The 21,320-nt window shown below is 35.3% G+C and overlaps 5 protein-coding genes across 6 annotated transcripts; 3 read left to right on the top strand and 2 right to left on the bottom strand.

Moving 5' to 3' along the window:
- The first annotated feature begins 1,229 nt into the window (after positions 1-1,229).
- Positions 1,230-3,365, top strand: LOC106382987 (ubiquitin-conjugating enzyme E2 22). Its single transcript, XM_013823089.3, has 7 exons — positions 1,230-1,381; positions 1,828-1,902; positions 2,027-2,171; positions 2,255-2,332; positions 2,412-2,524; positions 2,618-2,721; positions 2,818-3,365. The coding sequence occupies exons 2-7, from the start codon at positions 1,900-1,902 to the stop codon at positions 3,143-3,145; spliced, it is 771 nt and encodes a 256-aa protein (XP_013678543.1). The 5' UTR covers positions 1,230-1,381; positions 1,828-1,899; the 3' UTR covers positions 3,146-3,365.
- A 5,048-nt stretch (positions 3,366-8,413) lies between these two features.
- LOC106386686 (probable protein S-acyltransferase 3) lies at positions 8,414-10,787 on the bottom strand. 2 transcript variants are annotated; one of them, XM_013826496.3, is made up of 5 exons: positions 10,446-10,787; positions 10,132-10,311; positions 9,742-10,053; positions 9,108-9,329; positions 8,414-9,027 (listed from the first exon to the last, which is right to left on the bottom strand). In XM_013826496.3, the coding sequence occupies exons 1-5, from the start codon at positions 10,575-10,577 to the stop codon at positions 8,671-8,673; spliced, it is 1,203 nt and encodes a 400-aa protein (XP_013681950.1). In that variant the 5' UTR covers positions 10,578-10,787; the 3' UTR covers positions 8,414-8,670. The 2 variants fall into 2 exon arrangements, with proteins under 2 accessions (XP_013681950.1, XP_022553731.1); XM_022698010.2 differs by having other exon boundaries at positions 10,454-10,593.
- Positions 10,788-11,127: 340 nt separating this feature from the next.
- On the bottom strand, positions 11,128-14,270 carry LOC106382988 (coatomer subunit delta). The gene is made up of 12 exons (XM_048751807.1): positions 14,231-14,270; positions 13,917-13,980; positions 13,748-13,787; positions 13,434-13,657; positions 13,027-13,269; positions 12,764-12,944; positions 12,345-12,643; positions 12,051-12,243; positions 11,812-11,965; positions 11,651-11,713; positions 11,467-11,563; positions 11,128-11,397 (listed from the first exon to the last, which is right to left on the bottom strand). Exons 2-12 carry the CDS (start codon positions 13,917-13,919, stop codon positions 11,299-11,301), a joined length of 1,596 nt encoding a protein of 531 aa, XP_048607764.1. The 5' UTR covers positions 13,920-13,980; positions 14,231-14,270; the 3' UTR covers positions 11,128-11,298.
- Positions 14,271-14,409: 139 nt separating this feature from the next.
- LOC106382990 (translocase of chloroplast 34, chloroplastic-like) lies at positions 14,410-16,463 on the top strand. The gene is made up of 7 exons (XM_013823091.2): positions 14,410-14,507; positions 14,845-14,977; positions 15,060-15,167; positions 15,243-15,367; positions 15,449-15,782; positions 15,886-16,047; positions 16,165-16,463. The coding sequence occupies exons 2-7, from the start codon at positions 14,876-14,878 to the stop codon at positions 16,273-16,275; spliced, it is 942 nt and encodes a 313-aa protein (XP_013678545.1). The 5' UTR covers positions 14,410-14,507; positions 14,845-14,875; the 3' UTR covers positions 16,276-16,463.
- A 647-nt stretch (positions 16,464-17,110) lies between these two features.
- On the top strand, positions 17,111-19,845 carry LOC106382991 (type I inositol polyphosphate 5-phosphatase 10). The gene is made up of 8 exons (XM_013823092.3): positions 17,111-17,333; positions 17,456-17,543; positions 17,689-17,793; positions 17,876-18,461; positions 18,732-18,925; positions 19,008-19,116; positions 19,207-19,358; positions 19,446-19,845. The coding sequence occupies exons 1-8, from the start codon at positions 17,303-17,305 to the stop codon at positions 19,594-19,596; spliced, it is 1,416 nt and encodes a 471-aa protein (XP_013678546.1). The 5' UTR covers positions 17,111-17,302; the 3' UTR covers positions 19,597-19,845.
- Positions 19,846-21,320: the final 1,475 nt, after the last annotated feature.

The raw sequence follows: 21,320 nt of genomic DNA, 5'->3' as shown, positions 1-21,320 counted from the left end.
AAAACCTATTGTAAAGTAGAAAATAATTTATCAATTGATCTTTTCTCTGGTGAATTAATGGAAGTGTATTTACCTTTTTTCGAAAGCCTTTTTCCAGCTACCATATTTGCATATGTGTTTCGCCTGCTTAATATCTTCCTCCACTTTGTAGTCTTTTTCGTCCTAAAGTGGCTTTGTTCCGACTGAATATCTAGCAATTCAGTTCCACCACATCTACTCTTTAACGAAACTTCCTAGCCATGAACCGGTTACATCGAAGCAATATATAGTGCTTCACCGAAACCAACAAAACTATACAAAGATGGGAAATAGTGACTGAAAAATATTGGTTGTGGAGATCCAATTCCATAGATTTTGAACTCTGCATTGCCTTGGGACATTCCATACGGTCCCAGTTATGAATCACAGTTTTGAAATAAAAGAATGATCATAGGTATTTGGTATTTTATTTTTGATCAACTGGGAATTCTCTGTTATTTGTTTATTGAATCTGATGTAGTATAGAAAAAAGGGTCGTGGACAAAGATAAGAAACATGGGTCGTGGTCTGTTTAGAAAAAAAACTGTTCTACGGTTTCTGTTTTTTTAAGCATTTTTGTTTAACTGATTTTTTTTTTAAATTATAAACACTTGTTGCGTGGCAGAATATGACTCGCTAGACGACTTGCGATTTAATATATAAGGGATTGCTCATTACCTCAAGATTTTAAATCTCTATTTTCTTCCTTTGTTTCTAAGCTTTTGATAGCTTCTACAAAACTAGATTAAGCTTTTGCTTAATTATATGTCTACCTCCTAAAAACTGTATGACAATAATGTCAGAGCTCGTATGTTTGCTTGTTATAACAGAAACCCTTTATAAAAAAATATATTTTTCCTTCTTTTTGGTTTTAGTCTTTTAGACAAAGATTTGATCACTGGACCAAATGTTACCAGAGTATATACGATAATTTGTCTTTAATGTACTTAAAATCCTGTATTAAGTGTTGTTTTCCTTATATTTAAAACATCAAAATATGGTTTCCATAAATTCAAAGGTTGAGAAATAAATCATATAGTTGAAGAACACCTGACATCAAGTAACGGCTACCTAAATAGTTTGGCGGGTGGGAAGTAGAAGAAGAAGAAGAAGACATACTAACGTCTAACGGTCAGTCCCAGGCTGGCAGAAAATTTACAAAAGTACCCTCCATTTTATTTCTTTTGTAGATACGCTCCTTTAATTTTCTTTTTAATAGTAAAGCCATCTCTCTCTTCTCTCTCGTATAAAATTACAATAATTGAACCTCTCTCTCTTCTTCTCTCTCGATTTCAACTACTCGTGGAAGAGAAAGGGATCGCCTTTCCTCACTCTGTGCGTCCTATCTCGATTTCGTGACAAGGTAATTTGATTTCTGATGAAATTTTCGTCGTCTTTGTTCGACTTGAGAAGATGAGCTTGGGATGTGATTCTTTGCTTTGTATATGTTCCTTATCTCTCGGATCTCTTCGATTTTCGTATACATCTTACCCTTAATTGAGTTTTTGTTCGAAACCCTTGATTCGATTAAGCTAGATCCCAATTTTTCATTTTTAGGGTTTTCCTCAATCGATGTCTTTCACTTATATCGCTTTACATTCAGTGAATTGGTATCTTCCCCCCTTCTTATAGAGATCAAAGTTTAAACCTTTTTTGTTTATCTCATCGATTTGTTCAATGGCCTTAGTTTCAATGGGTTCTTTGCTGTTGAGATGAATCTATGACTTGATGAAATGTTAGTACTGAATGTTAGTTTGTTGAGGAAGCCAAGCATTAACCTCTTTTTGTGTGTTGTGGGTTTTGCCTCAGGTTGATCGCATTTGAGTCTTGAAGACCTGAAAACGAATTGATCAGTCAGTTAGTTCCTTCTTAGTATTCTCCATGGTAACTCTCACTCTCTGTATAGTTCCTGCTTAGAAATAAATTCGAACCTTATGAAAATGCCTTTGAAGTTTACCTGTTTCTGATCTGTCTTTCTTTATTTTGATGGGTGTTTTGGAATGCTCAGGGTAGCAATGAGAATCTACCACCCAATGTCATCAGGCAGCTCGCCAAGGAACTCAAGAGTCTTGACGAATCTCCTCCAGAAGGCATCAAGGTTGTTGTCAATGACGAGGATTTCTCACAGATATGTGCTGACATTGAAGGACCAGGTGCACTATCATATATCCCTTTCAATTCCACTGTGAACGATTACAATGTTGAATGTATTTTAAAAGTAAAATGTTGCTTACAGTTGGGACTCCTTATGAGAATGGGCTTTTCCGTATGAAGTTGGCACTGTCTCATGATTTTCCACATTCCCCGCCTAAAGGTATGCATCTCACTTAAGTTGAAGGACCACTAAAATGTTTAAGTTTTTAATGATCTCTTGGGTCTGCTTGCCATTGTAGGCTACTTCATGACAAAGATATTCCATCCCAATATTGCTTCTAATGGAGAGATCTGCGTTAACACGCTTAAGAAAGATTGGAATCCTAGTCTTGGATTAAGACATGTCCTCTCTGTAAGTCTCCTTTACCACTTATGTTTTCATTGCTTTGATTAAAGGTACTTAAGACTTGAGACTGAGTTGTGTGTTTGTACATGTTGTTAACAGGTTGTGAGGTGCTTACTGATCGAGCCGTTTCCAGAATCTGCATTAAACGAACAGGCTGGGAAGATGCTACTTGAGAACTATGAAGAGTATGCTAGGCATGCTCGGTGAGTCATCATCTACTTTGGCTTTCATATGTTGTTTGGACAAGAAATGAAAATGCCGTTTATATTGAAATCTACTGGACTTGTTGTTGTATGCAGGCTTTACACGGGTATCCATGCTAAACCAAAACCTAAGTTCAAGACGGGAGCTATCTCAGAGTCGACGACGGCTCTAAACGTTGGCCAGACTAACAACAACGAGACGCCTGGTGCTGCTTCTGCAATACCCTCCTCAGTGGCAGACATCAACAGAGTAACAACAACAACGAGTGGCCAAGACCAACAAGAAGTGGCTAACAATTCTTTAGCAGCAGCAGGTTCTGCGAGTGTGGTCACTACGACACAGAAAAGGGAAGCCGGTTTGGCCAAGGTGCAGGCAGACAAGAAGAAGGTAGACGCTAGAAAAAAGAGCTTGAGGAGACTGTGATGATGCATGCTACTTCTCAAGAGCCATTGGAGGCTTTTTATGTAATCAGGCATGTCTGGTTATGTTGATTTGTTGGTCTATAAAAACTCTTTTGTAATCGGGTTTACAGTAACCGAACCAGGCTTGAGATATTCCTTATATTTTAGTGACCAATAAACTGGTTATGATTTTTAAATTGTACCAAATCTATGGGTTAACTTTCAAGATTTTGGTCAAAGTATCGTCCGTGTACTAAAGCATAAATCACAAGTTACATACAAAATCTAATTTTGCCACATCATTTGAGATGAGTTTACAAATTTTTTTAAAAATTACAACAAGATAATGATTAAAAAAATTTATCAACGGTTTCTTGAAACAACCCACCCCATGATCCTCTTTTGTACACAATCTTTTTCCTCATGTTCCTATATTTCTTAATTTGACAGATAAACCACAAACAAACTCAAAACTGGAGCCATATAAAATGTCATGAGCCAATGTGGAAGTTAATTTTCTGTGTAAACGGATCTTAGCAACCCAAATTCTCCAGTTTGGCTATTTTACTACTCTGTACAGTTTTGTTGGCTTTATACGAAGTTCCACATTGCTGCATTGGAACATGTTTAGGGCTAAGAAAGAAGGTTTGAGAAAGAGTGGATATGGTAAATCATATTAGATCAGTGAAAATAGATTTCAGCATAGGAAAAAGAAGAAAGAAACGGGGAGGAAAAAAGAAAGCAACGCAAACATGGTACAATATGAGGAACTGATTTTGATAAAAGGCAAAAGCAATTATACTTAAATTCTACGGTCAATATACTTTGATATTCATTGAAAAGATGCAAAATTGCTGCAATGGAAAAGATGATCAAATTCTAAAACAAAATTAAATGGACATACGTTTGATGTTTTAGTAATGTAGTATGTGAGTTTGTCATTTATGCCATACATATTTTACATGTATAATAGCATACACTAAGTAGTAAATATCACCTATTCTCAAACTAAAGAGTTTGATAACTTTTATAACTTAATTATTTTTGGTTGTTTTGTATTGGAATTATCTCTTGATTTGCTTTCGTACAATAATGTCTATTTGTTACATGTTGTTTTTACTGTTTAATCAGATTTGTAAAATTGTTTTGGAATACTGAATGTAATCAGACAAAGAAACCATAGATTGCATGTTAAGATTTATGAGAGAAAAGGAACAATTAAAGAAGAAAATATAAAGAAGTGAAAAACTTCAAACTAATATTTGTATTCAGCTAGCTAATTAAGATCAATGCATTTTTTTCACAAAAAGTCTTATTTTATTTTTATATGTTTGTGTGTTATTGGTTTGTTTATGTATATTCATCTCCCTTTGATAAATGAAATTTTTGTTATACATGTAATTTTGATTATATATAACTGAAATTTGGTCTTTTATGAATAAGAATTGTTTCATTGGATACAACAAAAGCACACTCTTGACTATAATTTTTACTAGTTTTAATAAATTTTAGTTAGATATTTTACAATTGTTTAAAAAAATGTTTATAGCTTTTAAATAAAATGAATTTTGATAATAATTTTGAAATCTGAAAGTTCTATTAAAATTAATCACATCAAGAAAATAACAATATGAAATAAAATTAGTGGGACGTTCACTTTTATTAAACAAAATCATTGTAAAATGTTAATATAATAGAAAAAAAGAGAAAATATGTAGGGTGTTAAAATGTAAAAGAATTAGATTGGTTTGTGTGATTGGTAGTTGTTTTTCATATAAATCTATATCTTTGGGTAAATAATTATAATTTTCTTTCCTTTACTACAGTCTTGGGTTGTAACCGGAAGTAACTTGCCCATAGCAGGTCTTGATAGGTCTGTTAAAGGCCAAAAGCATCATATGGGTTGGAGGGATCCTGACGTCATAATATCTCTTTTCACGGATATGGTTCTCTGTGAAGATGTGACTGAAGCTCCTATTAAGGTTTTCGCTTGTACCCATGATCAGGTATCTTTACACCGTCTTTTGTATGTGCGGATTACTTTCTTTTGTATGTGTGGATAACTTTCTGCTGTTTGTGTTGTTTAATGAAGCTTGATAAGCAACACCTCGAGGAACTGAAAATGGAATTGACGTGAAGTGCAGTTAATGTTAGCACATTTGTGATTGAGTTATTGGTTAGTAGTAGTATTACTACTTCATACGTCAACATCATTTTCTAGCTTCGTCCAAAACTTGTGCAATTACTTAGGTAACATATATTATGTTTCTCTCCCCTGATTCACAATAAACAGAGGACACACGAGCCTCTCCAAAGTTCTCGTCATCCTCGTTGTGTCCATGAGAATTGCAGCTTTAGTGATAAGACTTATTAACCTTCTCATCTGTTGATGCTCCCTTTTACGTGTCATTGGAACCGTTTGCATATGAGAGTTGGATGAACAAGTTAACATATGATGAAAGCAGCAAACATCCAAAGAAAATCAATGCATGAAACTAGAATCACATGGAAATATATTAGAACTTCAGATGCAGAGGATACTACAACTTCAACTTCAGTTCATTTTGATTTGATTGTAAAGCATCACTTAACGAAGGTTATAAATGTCTAAACCCATGCAACTAAAAAAATAAAACTTGGTTTTCTTTTCCCTACGGATTCTCGTGAGTTGTGGCTTCAATTTTCCTCCCTAGGTCCATTCAATCTTTAGAGGGAAAAAGTGTCTGATTGTATGCCTCGTACGATTGCCAATACCTCATTTGCTGCTGCCTTACAATCTTGCTCGACTCTACGACTACCAGTTATACCTAACACCTGAAATTAGAAGAAGCCAAAATTAAAAAATTTTAAAAAAATTAAGAGAGATCAATCAAAATACACAGAAAGAAGAAATTTTTTTTGTAATATGCATTACATTTTTAACTTGTTTTTTTTTTGACAAAAGATTTTCTATTGAAATACATGAGAAAGAAAAGTTTACAGAGTTTCACTCAGTAGACCAAGTGGTCTTAGATATTACATATTTAAGATAACAAACTTGAATCATCTACATTTTTAACTTGTTCCAACGTACGCCTTAGGCCATTACCCACAACGAGCGATGTGTCAATAATTCTTGTGTGGTACATCTTCAAACCTAATAATCTTTTCGTTTCAATTTATTTGTCGTTTTAGGTTTATGCATAGTTTAAGAAAACACTTAATTTTGTATATTTTCCAAATAAAAACATCATTACCTATACATCTAATCATATTTCAACCAATAGAAAAATAAACATGAGAATCTTGTCAATAAATTTAGCATTAAAATCAGAAAACGACACTTATTTAGAAACAAAAATTTTGATCTACAACGACAATTAAAATGAAACGAAAGGAATAGAAATCAATGATTTTAACTAATTAAGAAAAAAAAAGAGAATGGGAATCATCAATTGAACAATTTTTTTTTGTAAAGTACATTCTAGATGCTTGTTCAAATGGTGACCTACCAAAACATGATGTAGAGAAATTATTTTCCGCAATGTTATCTGTAAACACAAGAGAGAAAAAAAAAAGAAAACCACAGTTCAATAAGTTCATGTAAACATACACTCAAATAAAACAGTCGTGTACCTGCACATATGCCATATGTAGAGTTACATGTTCTTCAACATCTGCCGCAGTGAGTCCGGTAGCTTCGGTATTGTAGTCAGCAACTGGTTGATCCATGGCCAGAAATGTCTCAACAAGTACTACCTTATTAATCAGAAGAGTTGAAAGGGATGAATAGTGAATACACATTTACAAGAATGCACAGGTTTTGGACGAAGCTAGGAAATGATGATGATGTATGAAGTAGTAGTACTACTACTAACCAATAACTAAAAGACCAATTTATCATTCTGCGACTAGCTAGCATTAGGAAAATGTAACACCATTTGCAATCAGGTGTTCAACGGTTATATATCTCTTACAATCTGGCAGCAGTTACACATGGAACTTCATCAATGTGGGCAATATCAGCCTCATTTTGAGCAATTTTATCTGGCTTCTGCATCAGGGATGATTCTTCGATCACAAAGGTGCTAACATTAACTACACTTTCCGTCAATTCCATTTTCAGTTCCTCGTGGTGTTCCTTATCAAGCTTCATTAAACAACACAGACAACAAAAAGTTATCCACACATACAAAAGAAAATTAACATGCTCGAGTTACTACTACTCACATATATCTAGGTAGAAGTAAAAATAAACTTCTTCTTGGCTCTGACAGTTTCAGCCGAAGGCAACAGATGAACAACGTTTCTGAAGCCTTTTAATGGTTTCCGCATGATCAGGAACATCACCTTCTGCTTCATTATCCACAAACAGTGACGGTCGACTTCTGCTTGTACACAAAGCAGAAATCTTAAACATCTGATTTTTTTTTAACAAAAACGGTTGCATTATCAAACCAGAGACATATCTCATTAAAAAAAATTTAGAAATCTTAAATTTCTTTGATAAGAATACCATTATCAAACCAGAGACATATCTCACTGAAACAAAATCTTTGATAAGAATACAACTATCAAACCAGAGACAAATCTTATTGTTAATTGGTCTCTAAATCTCGAAATACAAATTTGGTTATGATTGAACAATAGTCCTACTCCACTAAGCACTTAAACTGTCAGATCTCTGTTAATAAAACAAAACCTTTACAAGCAAACTAGTGGGTCTTTGACCACCTCAGACATGTCAGAGATTCAAACAAACGAGTATGTTTTGTCCCTACCGGTTAAGTTTTGCTTTTCCAAACCATAGATTCAGTGACTCAGAAGGAATAAGTCAAACAAAGATGAAGATGGCTAATGTAGAACTTTTTTTATGAACAAGTAAGACTCTGGCAGCCCACCAGGAAACAACATTCCTTAGTTAAAATGTTTTGAGTAGCAGTTGTCACGAACATACAAATCTTTCAACTTTGACAGCAGCATTCTAGCAAACAGTCAGCCAGGAAAAGAAAGCAGGATGGGTTGAGGTAGAGTTCACTACAAACAAATATCAAAACTACTTAAAAGGTTCCTTAAGTACTAATTAATTCTACTGTATAAATGCAGTCCTGTTTTAATAGAAGTGTAACAAATATTAGGTGGTCAATTATAATGTAGCCCTGAACCACAACTCGACATGTAAACCGGTTTTGATCTTTAATCGGATTCTAAATTTGGTAGTTAATTTGGTTACTGAGACACAAGAGTGAAGGCTCTAGCGTCTATTTGTTACAGAGGTTCATTGCTAATAAATAGTAGCAGGAAAGACCAATTTAATTAAATTAATATAATAGAAAAGTTAGACAACAACATATCTTTTAGACAATTTTTGCCAATCCAACCGAATGTTTAATATTTTGGTGTTCTAAGTCTACAGTTTTGATTCTTATACATGACAATGACACATACATCAAACCTCCAGTCGTTTGTAATTTTTGTTACAAAAGTTTCATCAGAATGTTCTTGACAATATAGACAAAAATGATACAACATCAAGAGGTCTCTTCATTGCAATTACTTGCAGCAAGTCTAGTTGAGATGAGAAGAAAGATCAAGAGAAACATCATCTCTAGTAGCCAGAGATTTGTCATAGTCATCACTAAGGTCAATATTATCTAAGTTTCTTGCGCGCATAGGAAGCTTCTTTGGACTATCCCGATTAGTGAGCTTGCCTCCCATTTCTGAATCATATCTGACTGATGAACTATACTCTGATTGATACTCAGATGCTATTGTCACGTCATCTTCTTCTGGTACCATTGCTCTGAGATCTAGTTGAGAAGGCGGTATCTTGGCGAAGAACACCTCTTTAACGTTCTTTAGTAACCCTCTCTTGTAAGGATTTTCTTTCTTGTCATAACGGTACCGGAAATTCTCATAAGTTGTCTGCAAAAAAAAGTAGATACAACACAAGAAAGATGTCAAAGGTAAGTAAGATAACAAGATATTTAAAGTATGTTCCCTACCTGATTTGTTGACATTAGATAGAAGTGGAAAATGGTTAGGCCACCAACGAACCAGACAGCAACGAATGTATAGACTATAAGAATGACAGAGACTATATCATGAGACATTGTCCTCCATAGTTTCCCAGGCTGTCTGATTAGATTGATCCAAGAGAACACAAAGACATATAGGCATAACAATGTTGAAGTTGAGATGAAGCATATGAAGAAAGGGTAGTTTCTCTGCATAAGTTTCACACAAGATAAATGTTTTAGAAAAAAAAAAATTTGTTTCACATGTTTTTTTTTTTCTTAATTTTTTTTTTAAGTTTAAGAAAATTAATTGAATTTATTAAATTGTTATTGGTTGAAATTTATTAAAATTGATAGTTGTAAAAAATAATGCATTTATGATAGATGTTTTAAAAAAAAAAATTGTTTCACAAGATTTTTATGTTTTCTATGCAGAAATTAAAAATTTATAAGAAAATTTATTGAGTTTATTAAATTGCTATTGGATGAAAGTTATTGGAAATTGATAATTGTAAAAAAATAATGTATTTATAATAAGAATATAACGTCTGAAAACAATAGAAAATTTAGTTTAAAAGAACCGAGGTAGTATATATATGATCAAGAAGTGTAGGGAACTTACACGGGCAATGCATTGTCCGACCCATGGACAATGATGATCAAAGCGTTGGACACAGTTATTACATATGGAGCAGTGAGATGCGCGTGGTGGACGGTATAGCAAGCAAGTATCACAGAACTTGACTTTGATAGTGTAGCCATTAACGAAAACGTCTTTCGTTTTAGGAACCTTGAGATGAGGAGTTTTGTTGTTGACCCATTCCATAGATTGTGTCAATGAACTCTCTGAACCATCTTCAAGATTCATTGATGTTTTGTTCCTGGGGATGATTCCTGGATCCCTAGCTGATGTCAACAATAGAAACATAAAGTCCTACAGAAAAGGATGCAAAGATAATCAGCATTAAGGAAGGAAGATGATTGAACAAGTTGAAGAGAAAGGAGGTTAAACCAAGAGGGTGAGGATAAATCCTGAAGTCAGAACGGTGTAATTGAAGGAAGGGTCGCCTCTTCGGATCCAGAAGAGCATCCTTATGCAGAATGTAAGGGCAGGAGCTCCAATCAAGAACGAGGTTAGGAACAGAGATGATACATCAGGACCAAAGATTAGCCTTCCACCACAGAAAAATCTCTGATGCAACAAAAGCAAAAATCAAATATCATTATTCATATAATCTTTGCATTATGAATCCAACATATTTAACAGGTTGGAGGTAAAATAAGAGCATTTGAATAAAAGGGAAGAAAGAATATGTAAATTATTACGTTGTTACCCTTCCAGGCTTTGTACAATCTGATCTCAGGAATGCGTTTTGAAGTTGAAGCCGTCATGAGATCACCAGAGGGAAGACAATGAACCTGACTACTCTTCTTCTTGCTCATTATCTCCCTCTGCATTTTCTGTTTACCCCTTGTCTCACAAACCCACACATGAAGCCTATTTTCAAAAAGAAAAATTTTCTACGAGATTCTAAAATTTGAACTGCGTTTTCATAAATTTTCTATTTTTTATTTGGTATCAACCAAATTAAAGGGAAAAAATCATGGGTTTTGGGGATTTCTCTATCTTGTTATTTAATTATCTCTCTTTTTTTTTCTTGTTCTTTCCTTAATAATCCTTTGCAAACCAATCCTCTGCAGTTTTTTGTCTGTCTCTCTCTCTAACAAGTTTTGTAGTCCTCTAATAGTTTCCAAGATAATCGGTAATTTTCAAGTGAAAATAAATTTAGGATGAAACAATAATAGAAAAAAAGAAGAGGAAGTGCTGGAACGATAAAACTTTGTTTTGATGGCTGTCTAGAAGCAAAAGCTCATCAAATGAGAACACTGACAGATTCTTTTTTCTTCTGAATACTCGTAAAATTACTATTATTATAAACAACAATCATGAAACTTGGGTGTCAACAAACTGCGAGGAGTTATTATGGTTTTACTTGAGAACTAAAAGTAGAATAGCGAAATCTATAATATAGAAAAGTAGTTAAAGCTCTTGACAAATCAAGCAAGTCGAGAAAGAAACCATAACAATAATGTATATATGTATAGTTATTGTCTTAGAATAAAGTCGATAAAGAAACTAGTTTAGAAGCAGTAAACAAAAAGAAATGACAGAGCCGTCTCATACGACTTGGTAATCCTGTGCAATCAGCTGCGTCCTCTGCACAAACTTTGGAGTCGCACCACCACTACCGCCTCTCAGAGGAATCATCCCCGTCACCTGCATCACCGTTATGATTAACACACTTCTCAGATGGAATTTGGATTTTTTTTTGTTCAAGTCTCATACCTTTAAGCCACTGTATGTACTGGTGGCTGCAAACTGAACAGACATGGGGAAGAACACCGATGAATCAACTGGTGGCACAACAAACTCCATCGACCCACTGCACATGTTTTTTTCATGTATCATTCATATATCTAGATAAATAAAAGATCTACTAATATAACAGATGTTTTAATCATGTATTTACCTGCGGTTGGAGTTGTCGATAAGAAGCAAAGACCATTCCAGAACAGAGTTTCTTGAGTCGTACCTGATATTATACAACAAATGTTTGGTTGGTTCTTACGATTTGGATAAAACAATTATGAGTTTCATCTCAAAACATTAAAGTATAATTAATTCTCAAACCTCCAGTCTCCATCACATTGTTTAACGATTGGTGCATCTCTCAGAGCAGGAAGAGGTACGGAGATGGTCACATTAGTTAGATCAAACATGGACGAGGCTTCATACTCTATGCTCACATATGTCTCGCTTCCAGAGACTGAAGGCCAGCAGTTGACTGCACCAGAACAAACGTTTTCCATGATAATTGGGTCAAACATTTAAAATGTAAACCAGTCAAAGCTAATCTCCAAAAGCCTTACTTGTTAGTGGCACCATCGACTCGTCTGCTCTTTGCATTCTCCACCTCAGAAGACCAACACCACCTCCACCTTGACCAGTAGGAAATGGCTGATCAGGTCTCTTCAGCCCAAGAATACTCTCGCTATTAAAGAGTTCTCTGTTGATGTTGGGATGCGTATTGAAACGAATTTCAGGGTTTCCACCAGTTTCAATCTGGAAACAAAGTAAAAGATAGAAAGTCTCATAACAAAAAAACTCGAGAACAATGTAGACTCTTTGGAAATAGTTTCATAAATAAATGGAAGTTGGATTACCTGAACTTGGACAAATCCATCTTCTTGGTTAAGAATTTGAAGCGAGAGGGTTCCCTGCACATCAAAGCTACTGATTCCACCATCGCGTCTCAATGCGACACTAAGCTTCTCCTCGACAGTTAATGTGAAAGGATCAGTTGGAGATGGGACAGGTGCTCTAGTTTGCCCAGTAGGCTTAACATCTTCAATGATGTGTTCACCTTCGGCTTTAAGGGACTCCATTAACTGGTTCTTTCCCGACTTGCCAAGTTTCATGCCAGAGCTCTTAGGAGGAGCAGTGACAGAAGACCTTGATCGATCTGTGAGATTAAGAACGGTTAAAAACATGATTGTTTGAAATATATCAGGAAATACAGGCGCTGAACAAACCACAGATGAAACTCAGGATTAAAAGGTCAGCAGTGAAGCACCACACTAACCTTTCGCCTTGGCATTGAGCGGATCAAAATCTGAAATCATGCCAAACCCAGCACCACTTCCATAACCACCGCCACCACCACCTTGAGATATGTTCAAGCCATTGAAACTACTGTCAAGTCTTGCAGATCCCATTGAACCCATAGACGAAAACCCTCCCTTATCACCTCTAGTCTTTTCAACCTGGGAATTCCATATGAAATATTAATAAAGAGTTACAAAAATATAACACAAGAAACAGGGTGCTCTCCTGTCATGTATGTACCTTGCTTTTGTCAATCTCATTAGCCTTACGCTTCATCACGTCTTTAGTGTCATTGATCTTGCTCTGCATTACCAGTTTATGCAACTGCTCCTCGTGACTTTCCATTTCACAGTACTGCTTCACCTGGGCAACCGTCACATCTTCCTTGTGCCCAAGAGATAAGACTTCATCGAACGCATGTACCAGGTCGAAGTTAGCCCTGCCAATCCCTTCTTCATCCAAAGACACGCAATACTCAGGTACCTATAAACAGTCAAATAATCAAAAGGCATGCCCACACTTGAGTGAAGATAAGGTGCTAGCGGAAGGAGGCACAGTCAGTTACACAATCACTAAGTACTAATACACATGAAGACTATTCGAATAAAGAAGCCGAATGAAACATAATTCAGAAAAAGAAAGCATACAAGTTTGGAGAGAAGCCTGAGGGTGTCGAGATCTTGAAGAATGTTACTCTGCTTAGTAGTAACAAGAAGCAAGAAGAGAGCTTCAATAGGCTGATACACATATCGCACAGTCTCTGTCTCAAAATAAGTATGCTGCTTCTCCAAGCCAATCAGTTTAGGAAAAGCTGCAAGCAGACCTTCAATCACAATACGAGACATGTCCACGTATTGTCTGGAAACAAGCACTGTAAAAAAAAAAAACAACCGTAAAAATAGTAAAATTTTTTTTTGATAATTGTGGAATGACAATTTGTAATAATACAAGAATAATTCACCTTTTCCAGATTTGGTCACAATGGAGGCATTAGTCACAACCTAGATAAACCAAAAGGTTACAAACTTTAGCATGGTGCTAGTAATCAGACTAGCAAACTCATAAAACAATAAAAAATTCACAACAACAAAATGTATATTCACAAATCATTGAAATAGAACTCTCTATACCATTTTTTATTTGATTTTCAGGCTTCAACAATCCCAAGCAGCTATAAGAATGGTAGTGTGAATCTGGAATACAAACAGAGAAAACGAGATTTGATATTCAGAATCGTAAATCGCGTTAACAGTGAAGATATCTAACGAAACGAAACACTGTGATAGACTCGACTAACGAATCAAAACGAAAAAAAAATACTATAACGAATTCGTGAGAATCCTGCAGATCAAACGAATCTGATCTAAAATAATCAGAGGCACATTATCGAGAAACTTAACTGTAGAATCAAAATCAGAGACCAAGAGCAAGAGAAGAAGACGTTACCAGAGACTGATCAAACGCGATGAGTCGCCAATTCGCGGTTTCGATTAAATAGTGTGTGTAAAGAAGTATTGTGGGCCGCTTCAGTTTCTTATTGGGCTTTTAAGCCCAACAGGAGGTTGGGTTTAATCCGCTTAACCGATACTCGGTTTAGTCCGGTTGACATTGACTGAAGCAATTAATCAACCTTTGAAAAGTCAGTTTCATCATTCCTAGGGTTTATAATTCGATACGAGGTCAGCTAATATCCGGCGACTGATAAACTCAAGCTCCGACAGGTTACTATCTCTGTCTCTTTTTCACTTACAAGCATGCTCACTTGATCTGTCGCCTTTTGACCCACTTCTTAGGATTTGTCAGTACCCGATTAGTGAAACTTAATCAGTGCTTAAGCTATTGGTGATGCTTTCTGAAACAATGAGATTGTTATAGTCCTATAAAGAGATCTAGAAGAGAACTGGGTTCAAGGGTTTTTGTTGTTTAGTAATAAAGTTATCTACTTTAATTGTTTCCAGAGACTCCACTTGATATAGAAAGTCCTAAGCTTGTTCTGCTCTTTGTGCCCCTGATTATTTAAGATTCTAGCAAATGATTAAGTCTTCTCTTTGCTTTCAGAAAAAGGACAAGGAAGGAGTTGTTTGTGTCCATGGCAGCTTTGCAAATGTCTCGAGAATGGATCGGTATTCAGCAGTTTCCACCAGCTACTCAATCAAAGCTGCTTGAGATCCTTGAGAAGTTCAAAGAAGAGGTTCCTTTCTTTATTTCTAGCTTCATACGCTTTCTACTTGTGTAATGATGTATTTAACGTGGAAGAGAACAAAATAATGTAGGATGTGAGCTCGCTAACAGTACTTGTAATGGGGAAAGGCGGTGTTGGGAAGTCGTCAACTGTTAATTCAGTTATAGGCGAGAGAGCTGCTGCAGTCACTACTTTCCAGGTGCCATGCTTAATCCTCTTCTCATCGCTTTCTTCATCACTGTTAGTTAAAAGTGTTGGTTTTTCTTATTCATAGTCTGACGGACTGAGACCGACCTTGGTCTCTCGCTCAAGGTCAGGTTTTACATTAAACATCATCGACACTCCTGGTCTTATTGAAGGAGGATACGTTAATGATCAAGCCGTCAACCTTATCAAAGGGTATGTATGTATGTATGTTGTTGACTCACTCCTCCTAATTTTATTAATCATCATTAGTAAATTTTTATTGTTCTTGAATAGGTTTCTCTTGAACAAGACTATAGATGTGCTACTATACGTGGACCGTTTGGATGTATACCGGGTCGATGACTTGGACAGGCAGGTGGTGACGGCTATAACGGATGCATTTGGTAAAGAGATATGGAAGAAGTCTGCTCTTGTCCTCAGTCATGCTCAGTTCTCTCCGCCTGACGGATTAAATTATGATCTCTTTGTCTCCAGAAGATCTGATGCTCTTCTGAAACTGATCCGTGGTGCCGCTCAGCTGAAGAAACAGGATATGCAGGGTTCGTTGATTCCTGTCATACTTGTTGAGAACAGTGGAAGGTGTCATAAGAATGAAAGCGACGAAAAGGTGAGTTTGATTGGTTTCTTTCTTCCATTTTTATTTACTTACCTGCATCTTTTTAGTTGGTCCAATCTAATCTTGTGATTTGTTTCTTCCAAACCTGTGACAGATTCTTCCAGACGGAACTAGTTGGATTCCAAATCTGTTCAAGACAATTACAGAGATCTCCTTTAATTGCAACAAGTCGATTCACGTTGACAAGAAACTTGTGGAAGGGCCAAACCCAAACGATAGAGGAAAACGACTGATTCCATTAATCTTTGCATTCCAAGTAAGCCTCTAGTTTGCTCAGAATAAACTGTCTAATGGAGATAGTTATGTGAATGTAAGAAGCGGGAATCTTGCATACTGTTTCATGATTCATGTTTTGATGGTTTTGAATTTGCAGTACCTGTTAGTGATGAAGCCACTGGTTAGATTTATCAAGTCTGATGTATCTAGAGAGAGTAAACCGGCGTGGGAGATGCGAGGCTCCGGTTCAGCAAGCCGAAGGTCTTAAAACTCCGGTTTTGGTTTTGTCTGTCTTCTGAGAAATTTCTGTAACGACACCGAAGCTTTTATATCTTTTGAGTAATTTTGTACTTTTTTGGTATCTACCGGTTTGGTGTGATTAGATGATTTTGCCAAGTGTTATTTTTGCAGAAAAAGGAAGGTAAAATATGAAATGAATAAAACTAATTAAAGAAATCCAATTGGTTTTGTTAATCCATAAAAACGCATCTTACCTGTCTTGTAGTAAAGATATGATAATTAACATCATCTTCAAAGAATATCGCACCAACTTGGTTTTGATCGTGCAGAATATACACCGATAATGTCATATTCAATTAAATCAAATCTATTCTAATCTGCCAAATAGTTTACCAGTGAGTTCATTTGTTTTTTTATTGTAAGACCAAAACTCTATCAGACCAAACTCTATCAGACTAACGGAGAAATGCTTTTTAGAAAGAAATAAAATCAAATCAAATTAACTGGAGAGCTATAGGCTCTCGACATATAGAATTCATACGTAAAATGCATATTGCACTAAAGAACGTTACTTTATAATTGAAGTAATCAAAGTTCGGTCAAAGGATGCTTCATAAGGTAACATTTGTATAATGTAACCTTAGTTTATACACCATCTAAGAGATTGAAAAGTTGATATGAAAAAGGAAGATGAGGATTTGTTAATAAAAAGGAAAGAAACAAGGGGTATATAAGTATCAAGGAAAGGGAACAGTGTTCTTGATTTCAGACCTTTTCAGAATATATTCATTCAAATAGTTAAAAAAATTCTTTCTTATCTTTGCTTCTTGACCTGATAAAGACCTCTTCTTTTTAATATAAAATATAAGGAAAATAACGGATTGAACACCGAAGCATTTGCATAAAACAAAACAAAATTAATGATAAGAAATGTCCTCTTTTGAACTCTTCCTTCTGCAATAGTTTTCTTTTTAATTCTTTTGTGTTCCATTGGAGACCAAACCTGAAGAAGAAAGCTCCAAAGAAAATCTCCTTTAATCTTTGCAAAATAAAACATGTCGGATCCACTCTATATATTTAATAAAAGTATGTCACTCTATCTCTATATATATGTGTGTGTTTGTGTTTGTCTATTGTAGCTTCAGATTTTTCTTGTCTTTCTCTCATATTTTGTAGATTTTTTTTGGATTTTATTTTGATTTTTGCAGAGTATCAATCCGAGACAGTAGTTGAATCTCTGTTATCTTCAAGCAATTTCAGATCTTCAATGCCTGCTCAACAACTCCAGTCCTTGAGGTCTGTGTTCATGTTCTCTCTGTAGATAGATTTTCTTGACTTGTTCCACAATTAAAGTCTTCTTTTGTTATATAAACCCTAGAAACAGAGCTGCTCTGTTTTCATTTTCTAAATGTTTTTTTTTTGTATTGTGATTATTTTGAAGAGTCTTTGTGGCTACATGGAACGTGGGAGGAAAGTCTCCTCACTCTGGTCTTGATCTTGATTCCTTGTTTCACGTCCACAGCGAGTTCGATATATACGTTTTAGGGTAACTTGTTTTTTTCTTGATTTTTTTTTTGCTGATTATTGCATAAATCTATGTCTCGAGTTTGTTTCTTTTTATTCATTAGTTTTCAGGAGATTGTTCCATTGAATGCTGGAAATGTTCTTGTGCTGGGAGACAACGAGCCTGCTGCTAAATGGTTATCTATGATCAACCAGTCCTTGAACAAATCCTCATCATCATCATCCTCTGGTGGAAGATTTGTCCCAAAACCACCAGCTTTTGGCGCTGGGTCCATGTTCTTTGTGAAACCCTCTTTGAAGAAGATAAGTGAGAACTTCAGAACGGGGTGCAGGAGAAAGCTGAAGATCTGTAACTGCAGTTCCTTCTCTGAAGAGATTTCGAGAAAGTATGGGAGAGAATCTTGTTTCAGATGTCCAGAGTCTCTTGTTAACCAAACTGATTTATTCTCTGATGACGACGAAGAAGAAGATGATGATGATGATGAAGAAGAAGAAGATGAGGAAGGAGGAGGAGGGAAGGTTGCTTCTATTGTAAGCAACCAGATGATGATGAAGTATGGTCTTGTGGCATCAAAGCAAATGGTGGGAATATTCTTGACTGTGTGGATGAGAAAGGAACTTATTCAACATGTGACTCATCTCAGAATCTCATGTGTCAGCCGTGGAATCATGGGTTGCTTAGGAAACAAGGTACAGTACTTTACTACTCTCTTGTTTGGGCCGGTTCTGAGGGAAACCAGATGAAACATTCGCCTCGACCTCCAGATTTTCAAATTTTATGGAGTTACTATATATAGGCCGCATGGTCCCAAGTTATCGTTTTTTTTTTTATAAAAATTAACCTAAAAATGTTTATGACCCTCAAATCTCATATATTATTATGTCTTTCGTTGCAATTTAACCAAAACAAGAAAAAAAAAACGTTGTTTCTGATCTCTTTATTCTCCTTCATAATCATAGGGATGCATAGCTGTGAGTCTACAGCTATACAAGACCAGCTTCTGCTTCATTTGTAGTCATCTAGCTTCCGGAGAGAGAGAAGGAGATGAACGTCGCAGAAACTCTGATGTGATTGAGATCCTGAAGAACACAAGTTTCCCTAGAATCTGTAGAACGTCTTTCACCCGTGTTCCCCATCGAATCACTAAACATGAGTAAGAACTAAGAACAATGATCATCTTCTTCAACTTACCCTAATTTCTCTCGTTTAATATTCTAATGGTATTCATCTCTCAGTCGAGTCATCTGGCTTGGAGATTTGAACTACAGAATAGCTTTAAGTTACTCAGAAACAAAGTCCCTCTTGGATAAAAACGCTTGGGACACTCTTCTCAATAAAGATCAGGTTTCCTTTTACGGTTCCTTACCACCCAAGAAACTAACTTCTAGGTTGATTACTAAACAAGAAAAGCTAAACCGGTTTTGAAAATTTCAGCTCAAGATTGAGAGAGACGCAGGAAGAGTGTTTAAAGGATGGCACGAAGGAAAAATCTTCTTTGCACCGACTTATAAGTACTCTTATAACTCAGATGCTTACGCTGGAGACACTACCAAAGAGAAGAAGAACAAGAGAAGAACTCCTGCATGGTACAACTTAACCGGATACATTCTATCTTGGTTTGATTGGTTTGTTTTGGTTAGCTAATGCTGAACGAATTCTCTCTATTTCCTTAGGTGTGACAGGATTCTTTGGCACGGTGATGGAACTCGGCAGCTCTCCTATGTTCGCGGCGAGTCGAGATTCTCCGATCACCGGCCCGTCTGCGCCGTGTTTGTCGTCAACGTTGAGGTTTGCGAGGGTAAAACCGGAACTAGGAGACAATAGCTTACATCAACTGTTGAAAGATATCTTAGTAGATACTAAAAAAGGCCACACCGTTCTAAATGTTATTACAACATAGTCACACTACTCACTAGCGTGTTGTGAAAAAGGTGGACAGTAGACATAGTTTCCTTGGTAATATTGACCGACCAAACCAAAAACTCCGCAACTCTTTCGGTTTGTATCAGCAATATCAACAAAACAAAACAAAAAAATCAGCTGTTTATTTTGCTTAATAAATTTCCCAACTAATGGAAGTGTCGCATATTATGTCTTAAAAACATAATATTCACTATATATATTATAGTATGATAAAAATATTTAGTGTCCATCCATATTCTATAATATGATTATGTATGTATTCACATGTTCCGTAAGTTCCTACCGGCTGCCTAATATGTTAAGATTATCGCAGTTTGACCTCTTAAAATTAATTAATCTCTTTTGGAGTTGTAATTTGACTATTCACGTGTTTTAAAATATGAATCAATTCTTTGGTAACCAATGTTTGGAAAGAGTATAATCAATTTCGGCCTAACTTCTAAGTGTAACAAACTAAGTGATGATTTAAGATTTCAAAAACTTTTAGACGGGTCTTTCCTTCGACCTGAAGCTCCGCATCATCTCACATGTATTCTTTTTTTTTTTTTGACAAAACACATGTATTCATTTTAACTTCATTCTAATTAATCATTACGTATTTGCTTTATGAATTATAGACATTACTGCTTTGTTTTAATTTGCTGGTTTTGTTTGTAAGAGAATTTTGATATTTATACTCTCTCAATGATGATTTTCTTTTCCTTTTGTGCTTGTCGACTTGCATGTGATATAATACGAATCGAGATACAATGTTCCAACATTATATATTGTTTTTCCTAATAATAAACACATTACGGTCGTCTATTTCAAAAAAATAAGAAATTTTGAGATCTTATCACAAGTATAATTGAGCATAGAATTTTTTTGGTAAAATGATGTTTTCTTTTTCGTTTGTGCAACAGTTTGGATATGTAAATATATCATATGGTAAGAAAATTGATTAAAATCAACAATATAAACAATGCAAAAGTTTTTTCAAACAGCCTAAAACTCCGACTTTAAAAGACTCGCTGTAAAGTTGCTATTAACGTAGGTGCAATCGTGGAAACTACTTTAGTTTAGTGGTTTCGTTAAGATTTCAGAAGATTTAGGGTTCAGATGCCAGAAAACGCAAATTATGCGGATTATGAAAAAAATGAGTTACAAGAAAAAAAAATCTATACTCGTATAATAAACCACCATATCAGTATCATATATTAATATCCGTATATTTTGGTCATTGTAAGACTCGAGAATTTGTTGCACTCTGTTGGATCTTACGGTAACTTATTCAGAAGAGCATCTATAAAAATTCTAAAAATTCCATGATCAAAATTAAAAATGATACTAGATTTCAGACCGCACAGATATTTATTTTCATTTATTTTTATATAAACATTTTATTTTCAATTCTACTTTGGTATATATTAGTATAATATACATGAGGTGTGTCTATCACTTTTTAAAACATAATAATTTTATCGTATATTTTTTTATTGAATTGGTTGTTTTCAGATCACGTTTTCTTGCTTGGGAAAGATTGATAATTATTTAGTTCCTATAATGTAGTAGATATATTATTTAGTTCTTATAATCTAGAAAGTGAATTATTTAAATCTATAATAATGATAAGATTATAAATTAAA

The sequence above is a fragment of the Brassica napus genome, chromosome C3 (assembly GCF_020379485.1).
Source record: "Brassica napus cultivar Da-Ae chromosome C3, Da-Ae, whole genome shotgun sequence".
In the NCBI taxonomy this organism is placed as follows: Eukaryota; Viridiplantae; Streptophyta; class Magnoliopsida; order Brassicales; family Brassicaceae; genus Brassica; species Brassica napus.
Note: the sequence above shows the minus strand (reverse complement) of the source record. Positions and strands in the feature narration are given on the sequence as shown.

Excerpts from the sequence above, each read along its gene's own strand:
- LOC106382990 (XM_013823091.2), top strand. The coding sequence starts at position 14,876 with ATGGCAGCTTTGCAAATGTCTCGAGAATGGATCGGTATTCAGCAGTTT. Across the intron at positions 15,368-15,448 it reads GCCGTCAACCTTATCAAAGG|GTTTCTCTTGAACAAGACTA; the intron begins GTATGTATGTAT and ends GTTCTTGAATAG. Across the intron at positions 15,783-15,885 it reads AGAATGAAAGCGACGAAAAG|ATTCTTCCAGACGGAACTAG; the intron begins GTGAGTTTGATT and ends AACCTGTGACAG.
- LOC106382991 (XM_013823092.3), top strand. The coding sequence starts at position 17,303 with ATGTCGGATCCACTCTATATATTTAATAAAA. Across the intron at positions 17,544-17,688 it reads CAACAACTCCAGTCCTTGAG|AGTCTTTGTGGCTACATGGA; the intron begins GTCTGTGTTCAT and ends ATTATTTTGAAG. Across the intron at positions 18,926-19,007 it reads CATCGAATCACTAAACATGA|TCGAGTCATCTGGCTTGGAG; the intron begins GTAAGAACTAAG and ends TTCATCTCTCAG.
- LOC106382988 (XM_048751807.1), bottom strand. Across the intron at positions 13,658-13,747 it reads TGTGACCAAATCTGGAAAAG|TGCTTGTTTCCAGACAATAC; the intron begins GTGAATTATTCT and ends TTTTTTTTACAG. Across the intron at positions 11,564-11,650 it reads ATCGACAACTCCAACCGCAG|TGGGTCGATGGAGTTTGTTG; the intron begins GTAAATACATGA and ends AAACATGTGCAG.
- LOC106382987 (XM_013823089.3), top strand. Across the intron at positions 2,172-2,254 it reads TGCTGACATTGAAGGACCAG|TTGGGACTCCTTATGAGAAT; the intron begins GTGCACTATCAT and ends TGTTGCTTACAG. Across the intron at positions 2,722-2,817 it reads GAGTATGCTAGGCATGCTCG|GCTTTACACGGGTATCCATG; the intron begins GTGAGTCATCAT and ends TGTTGTATGCAG.
- LOC106386686 (XM_013826496.3), bottom strand. The coding sequence starts at position 10,577 with ATGCAGAGGGAGATAATGAGCAAGAAGAAGAGTAGTCAGGTTCATTGT. Across the intron at positions 10,312-10,445 it reads AAGCCTGGAAGGGTAACAAC|AGATTTTTCTGTGGTGGAAG; the intron begins GTAATAATTTAC and ends TTGTTGCATCAG. Across the intron at positions 9,028-9,107 it reads ATCTAATGTCAACAAATCAG|ACAACTTATGAGAATTTCCG; the intron begins GTAGGGAACATA and ends TTTTTTTTGCAG.